The following is a 23,301-nucleotide window of genomic DNA, read 5'->3' as shown; positions in this document are numbered from 1 at the left end:
GGTAATTGTAATTGTCCAGAAAACGAGACAGTATGAGAAAAAAAAAATCATTTTGGTATCTAGATTTAAAACAAAGCAAACTAAATGTTCTATAATACTTATGAAGTAAATTTGAATTTAATTTTAATTTAATTTAATGATTAATTTAAATTTGAATGCTGTAAAAATTATCTGGATATAATATAGCATATGAAAGATTGGTAAGTTCACTTCTGAGGGGCACACAAAATTTTAAAAATGGCCATTAAAATTTTGATTATACAAACAAATAATCTTGAGTATCACAAATAAAATGTAAGTATAGTATATAAGCGTAAAAATTGTAATGGAGATAACAAATAATATAAACTGAAAAAGGCCTGAATATTTCGGCTTCGCCTCTGCAAACCTTTATCAAAAAAGGAATAGAAAGATGTAAGTGGAATTAACAACTAAAATATACAATTTTTTTTAAAGCCGGTAAACTCTAAATATGCAAATAAAAAAATAGTAATTATTATTCTAAATTAGGAAAACAGACAAAACTTGCACTCAGAAAATAGTCATATTAAAATAAGAACAAAAGATCTCTGGAAGTCTTTATATAATTGAAATCAAATGTTTAAAAAGGTTCACCCATTCTTAAGGGAACATACGGCGCAGTAGTAACACAGAAGTGTGTTAATGTACATCCTTTTGGTATTGTTGATATGTCTTAAGTTTAATAAGCCATTTGTGAAAAAGGAAATAGAAATTGAAAGGTAAGATGAGAATTTTTTTTGTGACTCAAACAGTGCTAAAGTTAAAGTATCAAAGATAAAAAAAATATATTTGTTTTTCTATGTATGCCCCCTTTACCCATCTATGGTCTATTTGTACCGGACAACCATGAGTTTCTAAGATTTTCTTGAGGCTGTTTTAAGTTAATTAGTTTTTCAGGTCATAAGCAAAACTGAAATAACTTTGACGTCGCCTTTCATCCCTAGTAATTAAACGTTAACAATCTGTGCATTATCAAAGACAATAATACCATTAAAGGAAAGGTACATCATCTTAAGCTATTTGGCACCCAGCGGTGACAATTTACAAAGATTTAGGTGGGGCTAAAATATATTTTCAAAATCTAGGGGGATAAATTTGTTGCTTCTTTCTCAATGAAAAAAAAATATATTCAATAAATATACTCGGTCAAAAAAGATATTTCCAAATCTAAGAGGGTGTATATAGTCCCCTCCCCAATTGACGATACTAGTGTTACCATATGTTTTTAACTTATATTTTTGGCTGATTTTTTTATTCATGAATTGGATGCCTGCTGTTACCAAAACTGGAGAACTGCATAAGAGGCGTTGTTCATTAAAAGTTGAATTCTCTGTTTTTCCTGATCTCTTAAGACGTATATGGTTCACCATTTAACCAATTCAAATAATAAAAATTCATTTTCACTGTCCTTGGTACTTCACAACGAATCGTTAAAAACCTATGTTTACATAACAGTTTTATCTTTTGCTTTAGCATAAATTCAGTTGAAAAGAATATGATATACCTCAGCTTTAAAATTATCAGTAATATTTAAACCACAGTTTATAGGGAAATAGCAACCGCAGTAAATAAATCCAATAAATTATTATAATATATAAATACAATTAACAAAATAATCAAACCAGAATAGTGGTCCGATGAAAGTTATTCCTTTTGCAATGACCCAAGTGTATCTTTTCTTAAAGGCTAAACCTGACCCAGCAGTTATTCCATTTGTCATTAATTTTATATTCTGTTACAATCTTCTTTTTCAGGTAAAACCCACACTATGATGGGTAGCAAAACCGAACGAGGGGTCCTGGAACTCGTTGTAAACGAGATATTTGAGGCTATTGAAAGTAATCCCGACCGGGAGTACTTGCTCAGGTAAGCACTATGTAATTTACATCGCTCTTTGAGGCAATCATTCAGTGCTACGATCCTATAATACACAGAGGCTGGGGAGGGGGGTTCAATCAATGTCTAACTCATTAGAGAATTGTCTGAGAGGGTAGCCAATATTATTACAAATAGGCTTACGTTTGCTTATGTATCCCATAATATTTTATCTACTTATATTTGTCATCAGAATTTCACTCTTCAACCCCTGGAGGATAAAAATCATACCACTAATATCAAATGTATGTTTAGAGTAAAGTCTTGGGAGGGGGGTTGGCAATGTGATTAGGGACCAATAATTGACAAGTTTCATTTAAAAAAATTAAAAATGAGAAAAAACAAAATGAGGGTGCCAGAGAAGTCTTGGGGGGTGGGGTCCTCCAGCACCCCTTTGGATCTGCCCCTTCCTTGTATTGTCAAACTTAAAAGTAATCGTTCTTTTTCTGAGAAGGGGTCCTTACCTATCTTCTATCACGTTTACCTATCTTCTGGTATTTCTTACAATCTTTATCTTTTTATATTTTGCTATGTAGAAAATTGTCACAATCTTTTTTATATTTAGCTATATAGAAAATAGGCGCAATTTATGTGAAAGAAGATGGAACAAAATTTTTGAACTGAAAAGGAGGAAACAGTTCTTTATAGATTATAATTATGTATTTGGGAGGGACCATACAATATAATAATAATTTATTTATAATCCACAAAGTACATTAAACTGTGGAGTAAACACACAAAAAAAGAAAAAACAAGACAAAAAACATAACAACATAAATAACATAGCAGCATAACAACATACAACATAAATAAATTACCTCCATTCAAAAAATGGCCAAAGAGGGTCAAAAACACCGATCATTTGCCGAGTTTTAAGACATATATCTTTAGATAAATGTTTCAGTCGCGAGGGCGCATCAACGATGTCAAATTTAGAGACGACTGTATGATTCCGATACCACCGAGGCAGACGCAGCAAATACTTGCAATACTTAAAATATCCTGAGCGTATTTTCTTTGTATCCTTCTTGCGAAGGAGGAAAGCAAAACCAGAAAGATAAAAAACAGCAGGGGCACAAAAACTAGAATAAAGACGGCATAGTCCATTATACCGACCACGATTTGGTGAAATTTTCGCGTATCCAACCCGCATACTTATCAGCACGCTGGACGTAATAGCGGAGCAAGTAGACGAAAGTGACGTGGAAAAAGAGAGACCCAACCATTTAATACTTGCTGAACATGGTATAGTTGAAGAACCCAAGCAAAGAGGTGATGCTGGTGGAGGACTCCCAAGACACAAAAACTCACATTTGGAGGCATTAACTGAAAGGCCTACCGTGGATAGTGCGGCTGAAAGCCGGTAGAAGTTGGTAATTAGACTATTTTTCGTCCGGCTAAGAAGCAGAACATCATCAGCATATGCAACGTGACTAATGCCTAAATTATCATTGTAAAAAATTGACGGTTGAAGACGTTGGAGACACGAAGCAAAAACACATTTAAAAATGCTTGGGGATAACACGGCACCTTGCCTAACGCCTTTTTTAACAGGAATATACTCCCCTACCGTACCATTCCACTTCACCCTAACTGAAGAATTAGCATACCAATACTTAAGCACGGAAACAATAGAAAGGTTAACACCCGAGGCTGCTAGAGAAAACAAAGCATTTGAATGAATTACATTATCAAAAGCACTAGATATGTCAACAGTCAAACAATACAGGGGACTTTTTTGAGCAACAGCTTGTTTCATTAGCCGACCCACAATACGGTGAGCTTGAAAACAGCCCATGCCTTTTCTAAAACCAAGCTGGAAGGGTGTAAAATTGCACTTGGAGTTAATGGCCGGTAGCAGTACACATTCAAGTAGCTTACTAACAAAACAAGACACAGTGATAGGACGATAATTAGAGCAAGCACTGGGGTCCTTACCCCTCTTGACTATGGGAGATATACAGCCGGACAAAAAACTATCTGGCACAACGGACTGTGCCAAACACATCTGGAACAATAATTGCAAATGCTTCAGTAGTACAGGACAATCATAAGCAAAAAACTTGAAGCAAAGACCATCACTATCGAGAGACTCAGACTTATTCACTTGCATAAGAGCTCGGAGTATAACACCAGATTCCACCGACAACACTTGAGATTGGTTGATATGAATTGGGAGGATTGAGTTGACAAGCTTTGTAAAATGATTTTGGAGATAAATATTAAACGAAAGCAAAATATATTTAATAATGAGAAACGAAGTCACATAGCCGAAGAGACGAATTAATTGGAGGTGAACACTTAACACTGTTTATAACACGATCCCAGGATTTCTTGTCACAAGGACCATCCCAGGCATTCAGTCTCGCTCTACGCAGGGAATATTTGTACTCTCGTTTGGTTTTCTGTTTTATTTGATGTACTGAACCAGAAGAAGGACGATTACAGGCTATCCACATACGGAGCCAGAACTTAGCTTTTTGTTTAGCTATCTTCACTTTAGGATCAACTTTCCAAAAGGGATTGCGAGTACCCGTTCGCACGCACTCGGAGGGTACAGCTGTTTTAGCGGCAGACTTTAGACAGAACACTATTTGCTGATAATACGAGTTTATATCTATCCGAGTTGAAGTTGTAGATACAGATGTTTGCAATAAGTGGAAAGGCACTTTAATAGATGATAATAACTGGGACAATGTCAATACATAAAGTGGAACATTGGTATTTTCCCAATTTAACTTTGAGAACCACTTGGGAGAGTTACGTTGCATAGAGGTCGCCATGGAGCAAGATAGTTGGCACGTGATTGGTAAATGATCGTCGTCGATTTTAAAGTCTTCCACGTGAACTATTGATGAAAGTAGAGTTGAATCTGACACAATTACATGATCAAGGTTGGAAGTAAGACCACCACGATTGTGAATATAAGTAAATAGAAGATCTTTATCAGCAAGATGGAATCCTCCAGGTAGTGAATCGAGAAAGATTTCAGATCGGTCGGAATTAGATAATAAGTCAGTGTTCATGTCGCCGGTGAGAACCCATTTGGTATTTTGTTTTGAAAGGTTGCTAAGTAGTGTTCGTAGGCGATTACATGCTTGTGAAAAACTAGACAATGACTGCACAGTCTTTTTATTACAGGGGAAATAAATGTTTATAAATGCGGTATCACCACATTTTATTGCTAAGATGTTAGCGTCGCATTGCAATAATATCGGCCGAGTCTTGTGTCTGAAATAGATGGCCAGACCTCCTGATGGTCTTCCACGGGTTTTTTGGGCGGTTCTCAAGAAGGTATAATGGGTCCGAGAACGCTTTAGGCTATCAACATTCAATTTAGAGAGAAGGTGCTCCTGTAGAAACACAATATCATTTTCAAGTAGCTCACTTATCAGTAGATCCTTGTCTTTTGTACCATTAATATTAAGGGAAACAAAGCTAAACGGAGTTTGAGCATTCATTTATTAGCGTTGTTGAGAGCAGATCGGAGAACTTTGCATTTCAGGCTAAAACTTACGTGTTCCGTAGTGCAATTTGCACATTTTCAAGTAAGAAAATATATAATAGGTTACTTTTTGATGGTTTTGCCAATTTATCCACCTTTTTACCCATTCATTGATTTTTACAAGATTAATTAACTATGACCCTCGAGTTGTTAAATTAATTTAATTTAACTATCAAAAAAATTAATTCAATTAATTAACTTAGTTCATAAAATTAATTTTCTTGCAGTGAAAGTCTAGTGACTTTTTTAATGGTTAGTTTCCAAGTTTTCTTGGTTTAAACTTGGTCAATTTCTCGGTTTTTCAAGGTAGAAATCATGGGCGTCATATAAGAATGATGTCACCACAATAAACCAAAAATGGAACAGTAGATACGACACCAACTTGGGGATACTATTTACCGCAGAGAAAGATGACCTCATTTCCGAACCCCAGTAAATCAAAAGACGCTGCCTGGTAGGCCAAAAAGAAAGGATTCCCAAGTGAGGAAGGGGCTAAAGGCGCTAATTCACCAAAATTGGGAAGAGGGAAAACATGTTTTTTCAGTATCTGGGTATTTCAGTATCTCAGGAGTGAGGGGAGGGTAGCCAATTTGCCCGTTAAAATAATGATTGAAATTTCCAAAAAACAGCATTTCTCTGTGAAAATGACCTAAAATAAGGTATTTCCAGTTGTTGTTTTTAGTGAGGTTAGGGGGGGGGGTGAAAGATTCAAAATTACTATTTTTGTTTCTCTAAATTGCTATTTGTGCGCTCAAGATGTTAATCTTTCCACGTTGCTTTCAGAGTTTCGTTCATTGAGATCTATCAAGAGCAGATAACTGACTTGCTGACAGGCTCCACTCGACTCAAAGTAAGTGATACTCACAACGAAGTTGTCATTAAGGAGCTATCAGAAGAAATGTGCTCCACTCCTGATAGTGTATGTATTTTTCCTCTTTTCGATATGCTTAAAACTACAAATATACTGCTGATGATGGACCCTGTATATGTGTCCGAAATATCCACTTAAAAAAATCTATTTGTTTCACTGTCAATTAAAAGGTTTCATCCCTATTTTGAACTGTTATATTTTCGTCATGGAAAGGCAGTTTGGTCTTCGAAGTTATCTACAAGTATGTAAAGAAAAATTTGTTGCGACTTTGTACGAATATATATATATATATATATATATGTATATATATATGTATATATATATGTATATATATATGTATATATATGTATATATATATATATATATGTATATATATATATATATATATATATATATATATATATATATATATATATATATATATATATATATATATATATATATATATATATATATATATATATATATATATGTATATATATATATATATATATATATATTTACTGTAGAATAAGAAAATGGAATAAATAGACACCAACTGGCAAAAATCTGGCCTCTATTTAATGTTTCTATCTCTATTCTCATACTGTATCTTTTCTTTGCCATGGCTAAATGCAATACCTATTAGCAGTTTACATACAATAACTTAATTAGCTTTCTTATTTACTTTTGAAACGTTTTTAGTTTTGAATGTGTTCGCTCCGTTTCCCTTGAATATAAATTATAAATATCTGTACTTCCATAAAATATGTATATTTACATAAATAATATATCAAATATGTATACTTATATTATAAAATATCTATACTTTAATAAAAGTTGAATAATTAAGTTAACTGGGTTTCAAGAGTAATTTTTTTAATAGAAAATATTGCAAAACAGGAATTCGCCCCAGGGGTACAATTTGTGTCCCCCTGTTGTCTTTTTTTCGGCTAAAGTTGAAAAGCAAATGAAATGTCCAAATCGCAACTTTTTTATAACACAGATATCTCTCTCGTATATAACTGTGGTCAATAATTTTGACAGGTTTTGATGGGTTAGAACAGATCTGAGAATTAAGGTTAAGAAGACTTTGTTGCTTGAACTAAAAAAAAATGTAGTGGATGAATGATGTTAAGTAATTAGAAAGTTGACCAAGACGGATTACTTTTACTAAATAGGTTGTAATATTAATAGTAAAGAAGGTTGATGAAGTGAAGACTTGGAAAGTACAGAATGGGCAGGGTGGTTTTGGAAAGTTCAGAAGGACGGGAAGAAAAGTCTCAGAACTAAGGTTAGGATTCTAGAAGCTACTGTAACGACTGTCTTTAAGTACGGTCCTGAAAAATTGGGAAGGGTGAGAATTAAAGGAGGAAGGGATTCATTTTCAGCAGAGATTTTAATTTGTCTCAGTACACTTTAGTTTTCCGGAAAAGGGCAAACATCTTTTAGTTTGAATAGAGTATCCAAGGGAAGTGTTTCTTCTCTAAATATTACTTTAAAAATAATTGGAAAAAGGAGCTTTCCAATGAAAGGCATAGAACCATATTAAAGCCTAAGACGAGGAGAAATAAAGTTTTATAATAATTCAAACTCAAAACAATAGAAATGACTACCAGTAAATTAATGAACCCCAAAACTATCAGAAATCAAATAAATCATCACATTAAAAATATAGATAACAGATCCTGCTATTTATTAACAAATCAGTCATAAAATGAACAAAATTTAAAACGAGCAATCAATTCAAACGGAAAAAAATACAACAAAACGACGTAGGGCTCCAGTCCCCTGAGCATTCTAAAACTATAGCGTCATTTGCCTTTTACTGAAAGAGATCTGTATTTTGCGCGGTGTGTTTTTACTTGTCATAACAAAAAAAAAATATCACAGGATAATCAAGGTTTACAAATAATAGTGGTAATAGCTGTTCTTGCATAGGTAGTAATACTAATAGTAAGGAAGGTAGATACAGTGAAGATTTAGAAAGAGGAGATGGTGAAGGGTGCCTCATTTTAGAAAATTGAGACGTTTGGAAGAACAAGGTGAAAAGTCTTAGCAATAAGGCCTAGATTCTAGAAGCAGTGTAATGACAGTTCTTAAGTATGTTCCTGAAAATTGAGCACAAGGCCGTATCCAGAAGGGAGATGCTTAGGGGGTTCGAATCCCCCCTTGAAATGATTGTCCGACTAAAAAAAAAAAAAAATTTGTATATTTTTGTTATTTTTAAATATTTTAATATTTTTAAATATTTTTGACGTGTTTTTAAAGTTTTTTGTACCCCCCCCCCCAATCCTCTTGTGAGCCCCTCGAAAAAATCATTTCGTACCCCCCCCCCCCCCCCAGAAAAAAAAAATGGATACGACCTTGCTTGAGCAGTTTGAAAGTAGATGAAGGACTGATTTGTTTTCAAGTTGAAAGTTGATGTTTTCAGTACATATTAGTTTTTTGCAAAAGGAAAAAACGATAGAATTTTAGTAGTTGGAATCGAGGGCCTCAGTGGAGAGGATCTTATTTGTTTATTTGTGTCTGTATGCTATATATTGCCAGATATGTTTTATCAGAGGGAAGATTGAAGTCCTTTTTTTTTGTTTTTTTTTTGCTTGATTTTGTTTTTAAACTTCATTGAAAAAAAGAGAAGAAATGCCAGATGTTCTTCTTGGAAGTTTTTTTAGATTAGGACTGGCTTGAGTGACTACACATCATACAAAAAACTGCACAAAAACGTGGCTCATTCCATCATTCTGCGGCTCATCTATAATGGAGAAGTCAAAATGGTTAGGCTATCTTTTACAGATAAATGATAATTGTACGATTTACAATGGGGGAAAATTGTGATTCGTGGCAATACAAACAGGTGTCAACCGAAATGTAGGATGTCTTCAATGGTGATAGGAATTGGTAGTAAAAATATTTAAAGGAGGTGGAGTTTTGTGAGAGGGAGTAATGACTGAAGCTTCAAATAGAGAGGAGTTGCAGAGGAGCTCGTTATTATTTGCTGGGATGAGCTTACTGTCAGTTGGGTAACTAGTGGACTTTCGGGCAAAAGTTCAGAACGCCGGGCACAGACCGATTATATTAATAGGGGCGAAATGAGGAATGGTTTTGAAAAGTATCAAAGCACAAATTTGTCGAAATAGCATGAAGTTGGTGGCGAATTGTATGCAGACTAATGGAAAGTATGAAACTAAAGACTGTAAATTCCAAGGCAGGGAGGATTGAACATAGAGCTTCCGAGAATTCGTGCCTGTTTCACGTAAATCTGGAAAGTCAAATGATTGTTTACAATACAAGGACAACCCTTCTCTTTGACTAGTTAAGAAGTCGAACCCTACACTTGACGGGAATCTGTGCCAATTTAATGGATTCACTTTTAGTTGATTCTTGTTACTAGTACTTTGAAGGGAGAAGATAAGGCATATTCACGAAGACTGCTAAACATAAGTCTAGTTCTTTAGCTCAAATTAATAAAAAAAATATGGTGGCGTTTGAGCCCTTTTCTTATGCTTCTGTGTGTGACAGTATGGAAGAAGATACATTTTGTTTAGGTTACGTGCCCGTTTTCACTCGGGAATCTGAGAAGAAAGATGTCTGGGGAATGAATTGTGGAAGTGTTTTTGATGATTGAGATTGCTTGGGGTTGATCCTTCATCACAATAAAACTAAAGGTGCACTCGGACATACTTTTTGTGTCAGACAGAGAATGTTTTATTCAATTTATTAACACATTAATTTGAATTAAAATGGAATAATTGTGGGCATCAAGTCATGGCTTATTGTAGAAAAAGCCAAGACAGATAGTTCAATTCAATTCATTGATATATCTATCTATTGTCCGTCCATGCTTTACTCCTAGGGCAGTAGAACTAAGGTAGATAGATAGTCATAGAGCTAATATATTCATAGAACCTATAGTTTTCCAAGTGTTTTGTTAAATGGCACGGGTAATAGTGGGAGTGAGCTTACCTCTCTTATTGGACTAATACTTGTTTGTTATCTTTTAATAAGTCATGCCTGCCTAGAGTCCCGGGCAAGTTGACCAAGAATTTAAAATTGGCATAGGATTATCATTAGATTGTCTGGAATGAGAGGTAAACAAGGCACGCCGATTTTTCTTTTCTTTTTTTTTTCTTTTTTTTTTGAGCTGTTACTTTTTGTCTTCAACAATGACCCTATGCTTTTCTGATGAGTGAATTTTATTACATATATAATAATATGTGTCTTAATAATGATAATTTTCAAGACTAAGAACGATTATTCCCAGTATCGCCAGTTGCCATTTTTTTAAAATTTAATTATGCTGTTTTTTAGCTCTTTTTTCTTCTATTAATTGTTTCTGTTCATAGGTAATAGACGTTATGAAAAAGGGTGAAAAACTCCGTCACATAGCGTGTACAAACATGAACGAGAGGAGTTCTCGGTCGCACACTATATTCAGAATCGTAAGTATCTCTTGTATATAGGTTTCCCTCGGTTATTGGACTAGTAGGCTACATTTGTTTGGATTTTTTGGGGGGATGGGGGATTTTGTCTTTTTTTTATTGATGTTTTAAATCAAGTTATAGAATTTCCGTCTTTTTTTGTTCATATCCTAATTTTTTTTTTATCGAAAAAGGTACTTCTGCAAAGATCTAAAAATCACCCAAAAGGAAAGAATTGGGAGTCAAATTATTTAAAAAAATAATGATTTGTAATGTTTTGTGGTTTCTTCCGCGTTGGACAAAAATCAGATTAATCACCGCACACAAAGTTTGCAGAACAGCTTGCGATACTGTCTCCCCACATCACCGCCCTTTTAGGTTCTTCAGTTGTTAGTTTTTCTTCCTATTATATTTTTGCTTTTTCTCCTTTTTCTTTGTAGGCTACACTACGTTTAATATTATTGTATAGTGTGCGTAAAAAAATAAATAATAGTAAAAGTTTTAAAAGATATTATACAATGAATACTGATGTTTTCCATTACCAAGGCCTTAAAAGAAAATCCATTAGCCTTTTCTAAGCAATATACCTACTAATTTAGGATTATTTTTATTCCTTTTTACTATGCAACAAAGAAAAAAAAATCTCTGCACCTGCAACTTTTATAGACATAATAGAATTATGTGGAAACTGCAAAACTCAAATGTCTATTTAGGAATAAGGATGACAGGCTTACTGACATGACGGAAGAAGCTAAAACAAAAGTTGAGATACATCTGATGCTTTGCACCGGGAAATATATTAAAAATCATTTAAATTCGTTATGTAGCCTGATCTTTTAACTAAATAAAATTTTTGTTCGTAAAAAGCCTCCAGACTTCAGCCTATGTAACTTTTGCAATGATTTCAGTCTATATTGTTTGGTGTATATTCGAAATTTATTTTTAAGATTTTATATATTTCATATGTTTTTATATTTACTTTTTATATTTTTATTTCATGTATTTTTCATATATTGGTTTCTTTTGCTGCCCATCCTACCTCCCTCTAAAAATGTATCTTTAGATGTTGGGAGGTTGGCGTGCCAGATTTGAGAGGTTTTACTCTGGTCACATTTTACTCTGTAAATGACATCGGGCAGGAACATAATATTTTGAAGTAGACCCACGAGCTCCGCTATCCTACTATCTGCTATCCGTTGTCGGCTAACGTTTTTTGTGTTAAGTTGAATAACAGTTGTGGTGTATGGTGCTATTCGTGGACCGGCTAGCGAAGCTGACTTAGCTTTGCATTTGATATTTGCGACTAGTGAGAAGCTACTAGACTGATATTCGTGAGAAGACAAGAATCGGCTAGACTCGGGAAAGTAAATCTAGGCTACTAGCGGAAAGTGCTTTTGCGAAAGGTTTTTGGCGCCAAATTCAAATTATTATATTTTGACTTTGAACAATCTTTACGTTTCCTTTATCTTTTTTTTAAATCAGAATTTTCTTGTAGGGGATAGTATTTTGAAAGCTTGCTAAACCAGGACTCTTTTGTCTTAAGAGTGGCCGTTAATGGTAAATTTTTTGTTTATTTTATATGTTTTGGATGAAAATAAAAAAATGTCTATGTCTATGTCTAACCATAACCGAGACACAGTTACTAATCACAGTTTATTAAGATAAATTTATAAGACAATGGAATTATAGTCAATTTTCAATTACCTTGCTTTTTTGCAATTACCACAATTAATTACAGGTAATTTTCAATTACGTGACATTCGAGAAAATTTCACTACCAGTCTTATAAGCCAGCTTTGTCTTCCATTGAATATTTAAGGCCGACACTTTTTTGCCGTTAATTCATACTACTACTAACAACTCATCGCAGCATCATGCCGTGTGAGGCCAGCACAGCTACGCACGCTCCTTTTCCATGAAGATCTATTCAAAGGCTCCCTCTTTACATCCTCCCAAGAAGCTGTCATTTCCCTTAAATCTTTCCTTGTGACATCCATCCACCCCATTTGGGGACGAACTGCTTTTCATTTACCCTAGACGGTTGGCCGACAAGAATATTTGGTAATCTGTCACTCTTCATCCTCAAAACGTGTCTCATTGTAGCCCTAAAAGTCGGGACTGAACGACATTTTTCGTACGTTAATACATGGCTTGTTGCGAATAACCACCTTACATTATTTGCAGTAATACTTGTTCGGTTCCTGTCGTGATGTGGAAGGTCGTACAGTTTCTTTTTTTTCAGCACCCTTTTACACTATAAAGCTGTTTTTTCTGCTGTTTGTGAAGTTCCCTTCTTTCCTCCCAGAGATTTTGAAAACTAGTGATCTCATAATCAACTTCTTTCGAGTCTGAATCCTCCCCCCTACCCCATCTCAATAGGTAAAAGCTTCCCAAATCTCCTCTCCTCTAAGGTTTGGTCATGTACTTTCTACCTATGTTCTGCGATACTGAAGTATGACTCATCCTTTTTTTCAGATTATTGAGAGCAGAAGTCGCTGTGAGACTGGTAGCGATGAAATCGCCATTCAACTCTCTCATCTAAATCTAGTTGATTTGGCTGGGTCTGAAAAAGTCAATCAAACAGGAGCCACCGGCGGAAGATTCAAAGAAGGGTGTGCTATCAACGTTAGTCTCAGTGCCCTGGGAAAGGTTATTGACCAACTGAGTAAAAATGAGAGGTAATTTTTTCGGCTTGGTTTTAGGTGTCGCTGCATTTTCAGTTTTGTTTGATTAGCTATTACCTTAAATCTGTTCTCATCCTTTATTTGAAAAAAAGGAAAAATATCCGTCGGGCTGTATCAATATGTTTTTAAAATCAAGGTGCTTATAAGGGCTTATGCCAGATTTGCCTCTCACTCACTCGGACTATATGTCTTGGCTTTTTCTACAATTAGCTATGGCTTGACGTCCACAACTACTTGATTTTGGTTCAAAATTTACTTAGTTGTAGGCATCAAGCCATGGTTAATTGTAGAAAAAGCCAAGACAGATAGTCCGAGTGAGTGAGAGGCAAATTGGCATAAGCCCTTATTAGGATCGCATAAAAACGAGGTCAGTCCATTTGTTGATAGATAAGCCTATCTATCATCCGTCCATTCGTCATTCCTAGGGAAGAACTAAGGTAGATAGTAATAGATATAATTGAACAAAATCTTTGTTAAATTAGATATCACCTTATATCTGTTGACTTATCCTTTATTCAGAAAAAAAGGAAAAATATCCGGCGGGCTTTCTCAATATGTTATTAAAAGACATTTAAGGTTTTCGTTAAGAAGTTACAACTTACCTATGAGTTTATAATCTGCATTGTTTTCATTTTTCTGTGCATTAATTATTATCACGACAAAGACATCTACGAAATTATATTCGCTTTCTATGTTTGGTATTTGAATTCAGCCCTATATAGCTTATTGTTATTACCAAACTGAGTCGAGGCCCAGACCACAAACGCCTTTTACCTCCACATGCAAAAACAAAACTATTTGTTGGTAGTGGAAAGGGAGGAGGGATGTTTAGTTTCATATTTATACCATGTATTTTGCAAACTGTTGGGCATTACCATCACTAACTGTGTCATCCGGCTTAATAATCTGTTGATAAAATATCTCCAACTGGCATCTAATGCCGACCGGAAATTCTCCCATCAGATGCTTTTTTATTTCTACGCCGATATCATGTTTTTCAGTTGAACATTCAGTTGATAAAGATATCTCCAACTGGCATCTAATGTCGACTGGAATTTGTCCCATCAGATGCCTTTTTGTTTCTACACCCATGTCGTGTTTTTCAGCTTAATATTCAGTTGATAAAATACCTCCAACTGGCATCTAATGCCGACCGGAAATTCTCCCATCAGATGCTTTTTATTTCTACACCCATATCGTTTTTTTCAGTTTAACATTTAGTTGATAAAATATCTCCAACTTGCATCTAATGCCGACTGGAATTTGTCCCATCAGATGCCTTTTTGTTTCTACACCCATATCGTGTTTTTCAGCTTAATATTCAGTTGATAAAATATCTCCAACTGGCTTCTAATGCCGACCGGAAATTCTTCCATCAGATGCCTTTTTGTTTCGTTGTACCTCACCTTTCTGTGCAGATTTTGTTCTGTGCTGACTCTTGAATCATTTCTTTTGTTTCGTTGTACCTCACCTTTCTGTGCAGATTTTGTTCTGTGCTGACTCTTGAATCATTACTTTTGTTCCGTTGTACCTCACCTTTCTGTGCAGATTTTGTTCGCCTTCTCATAGCTTCATCTCCTTATCTTCTTTGTGTCGCTTTCCAGCAGCATTGAGAGACGAAAAGAAAGCCCCGGTAAATTATCTTGAAAGCAGAGTAATCGTGTAAAAAATTGCGGGAGTCTATTGTAAGTAAATACAAAAAATTTAATTTTGGGTACTTATCAGTGTAGACTTGAGTGTACCCTGAATGCCCTTCTGATAGACTGCTTAGACTGTTCGTGATAGGGTCCCACATAAAACGGAAAACTTACTCCTCTTTGGAGGGCAACCATTTCGAACAGTGTTTGAATTTTTTTTTCTCTTTTTTTAACTCCAGTATTACTTGCCGATCCCTGAGCATATGGGAAATCCATTGCTGGGTGGAGGGGGGTGTGTGGGTATATAAGGATTTTTTGGGAGGGGGTATTAAAAGATTTTTTTGGGGGGTGATTACAAAAAAAGAATTGGAGGGGACTACAAAACAAATGTTAAAACGCATCACAAAAATGTTATATTTATTTCGTTGCGTTTTATGGGTTCGAAAAACATTTTTTTTAGGGGTGGGGTTTCAAACACCTAAACCCCTTTCTGAATAAGCTTTTGCAGTAATAGATGCACAAGACCGATGGTCTTATTAGTAGAATCACAGCAAAATAAATAATTCAATCTCAAATCTTGAGCAGTGAACCAAAATAATATTTAGACTCGTAGATAAATAATATTGATATATTATACAATTATAATTTAAAAGAATTAGATTGTTAAATTTCTAAAGAAAAGACATCTAATATAATAAAGAGATATAAAAAGTATATCATATTTTATACATTATAACACTTATATAATATGTTAATATTTATAGAGATAAATATATATTATATAGTAATATTTATGGAGATAAATATATATTATATATTAATACTTATAGAGATAAATCCATATTTTATATTAACATTTATAGAGATAAGTTATGTTCATATTTTCCAATTGGAGAGACAACCTTAAATTCTAAACAATGAAGCAAAATAATGTTTTCATTACATAAAGATGTACAATCTGTATGTGCTAGGCATAAGTAAAACTAAACCACGAAGAAACATAATTAAACTTAGAAGAGAACAACCTTTCTATGCAATTTAAATAAAGACCAATTTAATAGTAAAAAAGACTTGGTTAATGTATATTGTTTTCTCCTTGCTTTTTTGCATATTTAGGCTGTGTTATCTCAGATCTTACTTTTTCTTTAATTATTAATCTTTCCTTATCCATGATATTTTTCCTTTTACCAACTTGGTGATTTCATTTGCAGGCACGTAAGTTTCAGAGACAACAAACTTACACATATCCTACGCAATTCGCTGGGCGGCAACGCAAGGACAGCCGTCATATGTGCCATATCACCTGCATCGGTTGATGAAACTCTTTCTACCTTAAGGTAAGCGAAAAAAAAAGTTTTCGGAGGTGTGCTGTATCGTCACTTATTGAATTATCGCCAGTCGAAAACGAAAATATCGGATGTTCATTTTTGAAATCATACAGTGGAAATCACACAGTGGCTGAGTGGTTGGCGCTCTGGCGTGGGAATTCTGTGTCCAAGGGGCATGGGTTCAATCCCAAGTGTGATTAGTTATTTAGTTTGGGACGGGGTCAGTGGCGCGACTCAGTAAGCTCAGCCAGAGTCGACCCAGCTCTAAATGAGTACCTGGAGAAATTTAGGGAAAGTAAGCAGGAAGGGTGTGCGAAAGTACAGGATGGTTGGCCCCCAACCCCCCCATTGCACTTCCTGAATGAAGGGCCATGAAACGGAGATCAGAACCGCCGGTTTGGACCTTAAGGGTCTAGTGCCGTCTTACTTACTTACTTATTTTATTTATTTAAGAATTAACGACGCTTCTTGACTACTATGGTCCCTGCGTCGGCCCTGCAGTGCATTCCTGCAGCGTGATTCGATCTCTGGGTCCTGTATTACCAAGCTAAGGTCAAATCCATGGCGCCACCACACTTACTTACTTACTTACAGTAGAACTTAAATTTAGAATAAATGCAAAAACTTAGACATGAGTGTTCAAATGAAAAACTTGAACGTATACATTCGAGATAGAGTATTGCCTGGGACCCTTGTTTCCACGCGCTGCTTTTTGTGGAGAACGCAGCGATTCTGCGGATTGCGAAAGATTTTTAGAGTCTAGAATGTGTTTAGAGTCAGATTATACAAGGAAAGGTAAGGGTATTTGCGATTTCTACGCATTATGCCTGCAATTTTCACTCTTTTTGTGCTACTTTTCTATAAATTAAAGGTTTTTCCACGAATTGCAGCATGTGGGAACTATGGGTAATAACCTTGAACTTACGATACCTTTGTGCTGAACTAAGATTCAACTAGCCTATGTTCTGGTTTCGCAGAAATACACTCAATTATTTAGAAGGAAAAAAGATACGAATGTATGTTCACCGACAAAATAGGCCGCGTTCATTACCTTGATTTTTTGTGTTAAAATGTGTTTTTAGCATTAATGCAACGATGCCAAAATCTTTCTCGAGTCTAATATTAATCCCGATTTCACATCGACGTTTTGGTTCTGATACAGTTTTGGTATGATTCCAAGGTCATTTATCTGCTGTGCTCTGTAAATCCGTTTGCTGTTTTCGCATGTTATGTTAAAACATGTTTTTAGCATTAATGGAACAATGCCAAAATTTTTCTTGGGCCTAATACTAATCCCGATTTCACATCGACGTTTTAGCTCCGATACAGCTTTTGGTATGATTCCAAGGTCAATTATCGACTGTGTTTTGTGTATCCTTTTGGTGTTTTTTGTACACTATCACTAGTATTAACATTCGGTATCCACTTTAACTAATGATTAAAGTAATTAAATAATGATTAAAAACATTAAACTAATTGCAGCAAAAGGCCATCAGTTATTTGGTATTTCTGAATTTAAGGTTTTAAAAGCTAATAACAAAAACCATCCAAGAGATTAACCTGCGAGTCAGGTTAAACAAAGTAACATAACCCAAAAGGCTTTTTTTCTTTTTTTTCTTTTTTTTTATATTTATTTCCACAGGTAAATTTCTTTTTTCGTATTCAATCACTGGAAATGATTCAAAGTATAATTTAGTTGTATTAAAAGTATAAGTTAAAATAGCAATGGCTGCGAGGCAGCTATTCCTTTAAGGATGAACGATTTGTAGAACATTTTTTAAATTTTCAATTTTTGACCCAGGGATTCGAAAAAATCTTTTTGAACCAATCAGGTTCGATCCTTCATTACCTCATTAGAGTTATTCAGAATCCAAATCGACTAACGTTTTTTCTCGTATAGTATCCTTTCTAATATTTTGTAAAACTCTAATAGTAAGCCACAGAAAGAAAAGGGATGGGGGAACTACTGAGAAGGGATAAGAAAGAGACTAATGTATCCCTTACTGCTAGAGCCTCTAATATCCGCAAGATGACACAATTTTCTCCTCCAACACTTTTAACTAATTAACAACTTTTAATTCACTACACTTTACAGTTGTTGGAGTGACTGCTACAGACCACATGTATAGCATGTTTCTAGAACCCAAGTATCATTAATGATAGTTAAATAATAATTATTATTATTTTTGTTTCAAAATACCGAATAGCTCTATGTCATAAGTAATTTATAGCAAATGCAAACAGACTTCAATGTTGACCTCTTAGGTATTATAAACATTTTGTGATCCAAATTTATTATCCTCCACTTTAGGCTGAAGCTAATAACAAATAATTAAAGATTATAATTAATAATTAATAACAAATAATTAAATTTTGTTAGTTTATTAATCTTTGTCCCTCTCGTTGCGCTTTCAGTTTATTCAATAACTCACTATTTTTACTTTTATTTGTTTGTATACTCATGCTTGTGACGTATCTTCCATGAATTCAGCTAATAAACTCTCGTTTATAAAGACTATAGACATGTCTATAAACCTAAATAGAAATTAGGGCAGCCTTCAAGATGAAGCAGAAAAGAAAAAATTGCTTTAAATATATTATAAAACGATGAGGAGGTGTGGTAAACAACCTAATTATGCCTTGCAATACTTTTGTAAAAAAGATGATTTTGCAAGATATTTTATTTGGTTTCTGGTAGGTTTTACCGTAGTATATGATTTGCATCTCGGATTTGCCTTCTTTTTTTTTCAAAAAGACAGACCAAAATGAAGATTCCTGGAATAGAGCTATTATATTCAGAGGCTTAATGGTTGGATATTGGTTGTCCTATTCGTATTCCATTGTAAATTTTGAAGTGCTACTTTTTTTATAATCGTTCTCGATTTTTTCCCTCCGTATAACAAGACTTAAGGATAGCAAGATCGATACACTGAACGAAGTGCGTGATTGAGTGAAGTGAGTAGTAGTAGTAGTAGAACAATTGTCTTGAAAATAATCATTTTTTAAATAGTTGGACGAAAAAAGCAGAGCTTGTGAGAATGTGCTAAAAAAAAACAAAAAAAACAAGTGAAGATATTAGCCGAATAAACGTTTCTTTTGTAGATTTGCAACTGGAGCAAAAACAATCATGAACACGCCTGTAGTCAATGAGGTCGTTAATGACAAGGCTATGCTGAAGAGATACGAAAAGAAGATCAAAGACCTTGAGCTTCAACTGGTAAGCCGTTTTAAAGAGTTAAATCTGTTGTATTCCATTTCTGTTTTCTCCATTATTCTATTCTACTTATCCACTTTTTCCCTTTCTTCTCTTTTTTTTGCTTTTTCATTTTTCTCTATCCCTATTGTGCATTTATTTTGTCCCTATTGCATTCCTTAAAAGTTCCATAGGAAGGAATAAAGAGGGAAGCCTTGAAGAGATTGGGACAAAGGGGAACCTAATATAGGTAGCTCTGCTGGCTTCTGGCGGCTCGGTGCTGCAATGCCAGAGGCGGTTTTAGAGAGATGAGAGAGGGGGCACTTGCCCCACGTTAGTGATTCCTAAATCTTTTAGAATCAATACCCATTTTGGTACTGAAAATGAATCAAAATTAAAAAACAAATTAAGCCTCATGGCTTTAAATCACATGATTTCCGAGCAAAAACAAAGACGTTTTAAGTTGTCCAAAGACTTAAATTTCGTCGAAGATTCTTTGAGGAATAACCTTCCATTTGACATTTTTCTGAGGATTAAGGAAATGGCCGTTAGATCTTTCCACTATGATTTCCATTTGTCAAAGGTTCGTTTGGTCGACAAGTTCAATAGCCTTTTGTTTGAAAAGTTCCAGAATTCGGACACTTTTTATCCTCGTTTTTATCTGGGTCCTGCCACTAAGAATTTGTCGTCTAAAACTCTGAGTAGTCAACAAGAGGCAGTTTTGTCGAAGGGTTTTAGATTCTGATTTCCAACCCCGATTTCTTATTCAAAAATAATTTCTAAGGTAGAGTTGGGAATTATGGCTTCTATTGATAAAGTCGAAGCTCCTCAAGAACTTAGAGCTGAAATCGTAAGGAAACTTAAGACTTTTAACATGAACAAAATTGATAATGATATAATAAAAAATGACATTAAAATACTTTCTGATTTGAAAAAGGATAAGACCCTTACTATCACTAGGGCAGATAAAGGCAATACTATTGTAATTATGGACACCGATGATTATGATCGTAAAATGAATACAATCATTTCGGATACCACTTTTTACAAGAAATTGGAATTCGATCCTACGGATAAATATGTAAAATCGATTAGAAAGGAATTGGATTCCCTGAAAAATAATTTACACATTACCCCACAATTTTATAATAAATTTTATCCAAGAGGTTGTTCCGCACCAAAGATCTATGGTCTACCCAAAATTAATAAGACGGGAGTCCCCCTCCGTCCCATTGTATCAACTTTTTCATCACCAGTGGCAAAATTAGGAAAGTGGTTGTCGATGGCATTGCGTCCACTCTTAGGAACACAAAAACCATATATACAAAATTCCACTGATCTTACTAATAAGTTAAAAAATTTCACACTGGAGGAGAATTCAATTCTCTGTTGTTTTGATGTAGTGTCCGTGTATTCAAATTGTAACGTGAAAAAGTGCGAGGATATATTAAGGATTAAATTACAAAATCACTTTGATTTGATACAAGATGTGACCATGGCGAGTTTGGAGATTGAAGTCATTATGAAATTGGTTATTCTTGCAAATGAACATTCTCTTTATTTTGGTTTTAGAGGTGAATTTTATAAACAGGTGTTTGGTTTGGCTATGGGGGCATCTCTCTCCCCTTTGTTGGCAAATCTCTTCATGGAATCTATTGAAACCTCCGCCATACACAGTTTTAGGCTCTCCTTGTTTCTGGGGCAGATTCATGGATGATGTGGTCTGCATTTGGAAACACGGTTTAGAGTCTTTAGACCTTTTCCATAAACATTTAAATAGTTTTGACAAAAACGTAAAATTTACAGTGGAGTTTGAAGAAAGTGATAAACTACCTTTTCTGGATATCTTATTGATCAAAAGTGAGTTCCATTTACTTTTTTCAGTTTATAGAAAGCCTACCCACAGTGATAGGTATTTGAACTTTCACTCTTGCCACCCTATCTCAGTGAAACGAGGGGTTGTGATTGCACTGGTGGATAGAGCCTTCAGAATTTGTTCCTGGGAGTTTTTAGATTCTGAATTGTTATATTTGAGGGATGTTTTATTTTGTAATAGTTACCCGATTAAATTCATTGATAAAATAGTAAAAAATAGACGCATTAAACACAACAATAGGGTTATTGGGGTTTCACAGTGCACAGAATTAGACTTACCGAAACGTTTCATTTCTTTACCTTATGTACCTACTTTGGGGGAGATGCTTAAAATAATTTTGAGTAAACATAACATTGATGCTTGTTTCCAATCAGTGAGACCATTAGGTAGTTTTCTTAATTCTGGGAAGGATTCAACCCGGGGGGATTTAGTTAGTGGGGTATATAAAATTCCTTGTTCCTGTGGAAAGTTTTATATTGGTAGAACTCACCAACAATTTACTGAAAGATTTATTTAGCATCGCTACTCAATAGAAAAAACCCTACAACTAAGAAAGCCTCCCGAAACTTTTGTTTCGGCTCTAGCTGAACACACATTCTTTTATCCTGAACATTTTATACAATTTGATGAGGCTACAGCTATTTCTAATGATAGAGGTTTTTCTCAGTGGGCGAGGGAGGCTATAGAAATTAAAAAACATATATTTGCTAATATTTCAATAAATAGAGACACAGGGAATTTAAATATTGATCCAATTTATGATATTCTTTTAAAAAATGAACCAATAGTCGATGGGGGAATTAAAATTTTACACAATCACCAGGGGACAAGATTACCCACTAGACCAAAAAGAGTTGCTTCAATGTTAGCTTACAAAAGGATTATTTCGCAACAGAATAATTAACTAAGTTTCAATTTTCATACATTTTCTTCAGTTGCTCTTTGATTCTCATTGAAGTAACTCGCATAGCTGCTTTTCCCTACGTGGATAAGTAGCGACAATTGTATTTATTATATTTGGTGGTGGTTTTTATTTGTTTTTGGATTAGTTTTCTTTTAATTTTCTATCTTGTGCTGAAGACGCCTTGTTTTATACAGGCGAAATATCCGCGTTGTTTTAGTCTTTTAATTTTACTGGCCGTCGTCTCGTTTGAAGTTTTCTTTTTTAGAGTTTTATCTCTCTTGATTGTTTAAAAACTAAATAAGAGACTAAATAATAAAAAAAAATAGATTAAAATGAAAGGCTAAATAACTGAAATAGAAGACTAAAACTAAGTACAATAAAAATTAAACTAGTTTAAAAAACTAGAATAAAATGAAATATTAAATAGCTAAATAAAAGACTAAATAAACAACAAAAAATTTAAGAAACTAGAATAAAATAAAAGACTAAATAAAAGACTAAAACTAACTAAAATAAAACTATAATAATACGAAAGACTAAATAATTAAATGAAAAACTAAAACTAACTGAAAAAAAATTAAATGAAAAGACTAAGAGATCTTGAATGGCAGGTCACATTTTCATTAGAGAATTCCTTCCTATATTGCTTTTCTAACAGCTAATTTATTTCCTGGATTTGAAGCATCTGAGTTTTCACTAGGTTGCGAAGTATGATTTACTAAAAACTACGAAATGTCGGAACTAATCAGAACAATTTAAATGAGGCTAAGATAAACGCTGAAGGAACAAAATCTCTTTCAAGGACCTAATAGTTTCTAATTATCAATTCTCCTAAAATGATCTAGTTAAAGAAGCGAAAATCAATAAAATATTTTTTCGGATGAGAGATTCGAATTGTTTGCCGTGTTATGGCAGAAACGTTGCACTAGTAATAACCGGAATTAGCGTAAGTATATTAACTTCACATCTTAAGTTCTTTTAATGTCCTTCAGGTTTCTAAAATCTGT

The 23,301-nt window shown here is 34.3% G+C and overlaps 1 protein-coding gene across 1 annotated transcript; it reads left to right on the top strand.

Moving 5' to 3' along the window:
- The first annotated feature begins 1,677 nt into the window (after positions 1-1,677).
- LOC136042962 (centromere-associated protein E-like) lies at positions 1,678-19,743 on the top strand. The gene is made up of 6 exons (XM_065727864.1): positions 1,678-1,887; positions 6,185-6,320; positions 10,598-10,693; positions 13,148-13,350; positions 16,205-16,330; positions 19,424-19,743. Exons 1-6 carry the CDS (start codon positions 1,790-1,792, stop codon positions 19,695-19,697), a joined length of 933 nt encoding a protein of 310 aa, XP_065583936.1. The 5' UTR covers positions 1,678-1,789; the 3' UTR covers positions 19,698-19,743.
- Positions 19,744-23,301: the final 3,558 nt, after the last annotated feature.

This window comes from Artemia franciscana, unplaced genomic scaffold (assembly GCF_032884065.1).
Source record: "Artemia franciscana unplaced genomic scaffold, ASM3288406v1 Scaffold_2555, whole genome shotgun sequence".
Taxonomy (NCBI): domain Eukaryota; kingdom Metazoa; phylum Arthropoda; class Branchiopoda; order Anostraca; family Artemiidae; genus Artemia; species Artemia franciscana.
This window is presented reverse-complemented; position numbering and strand designations above follow the sequence as displayed.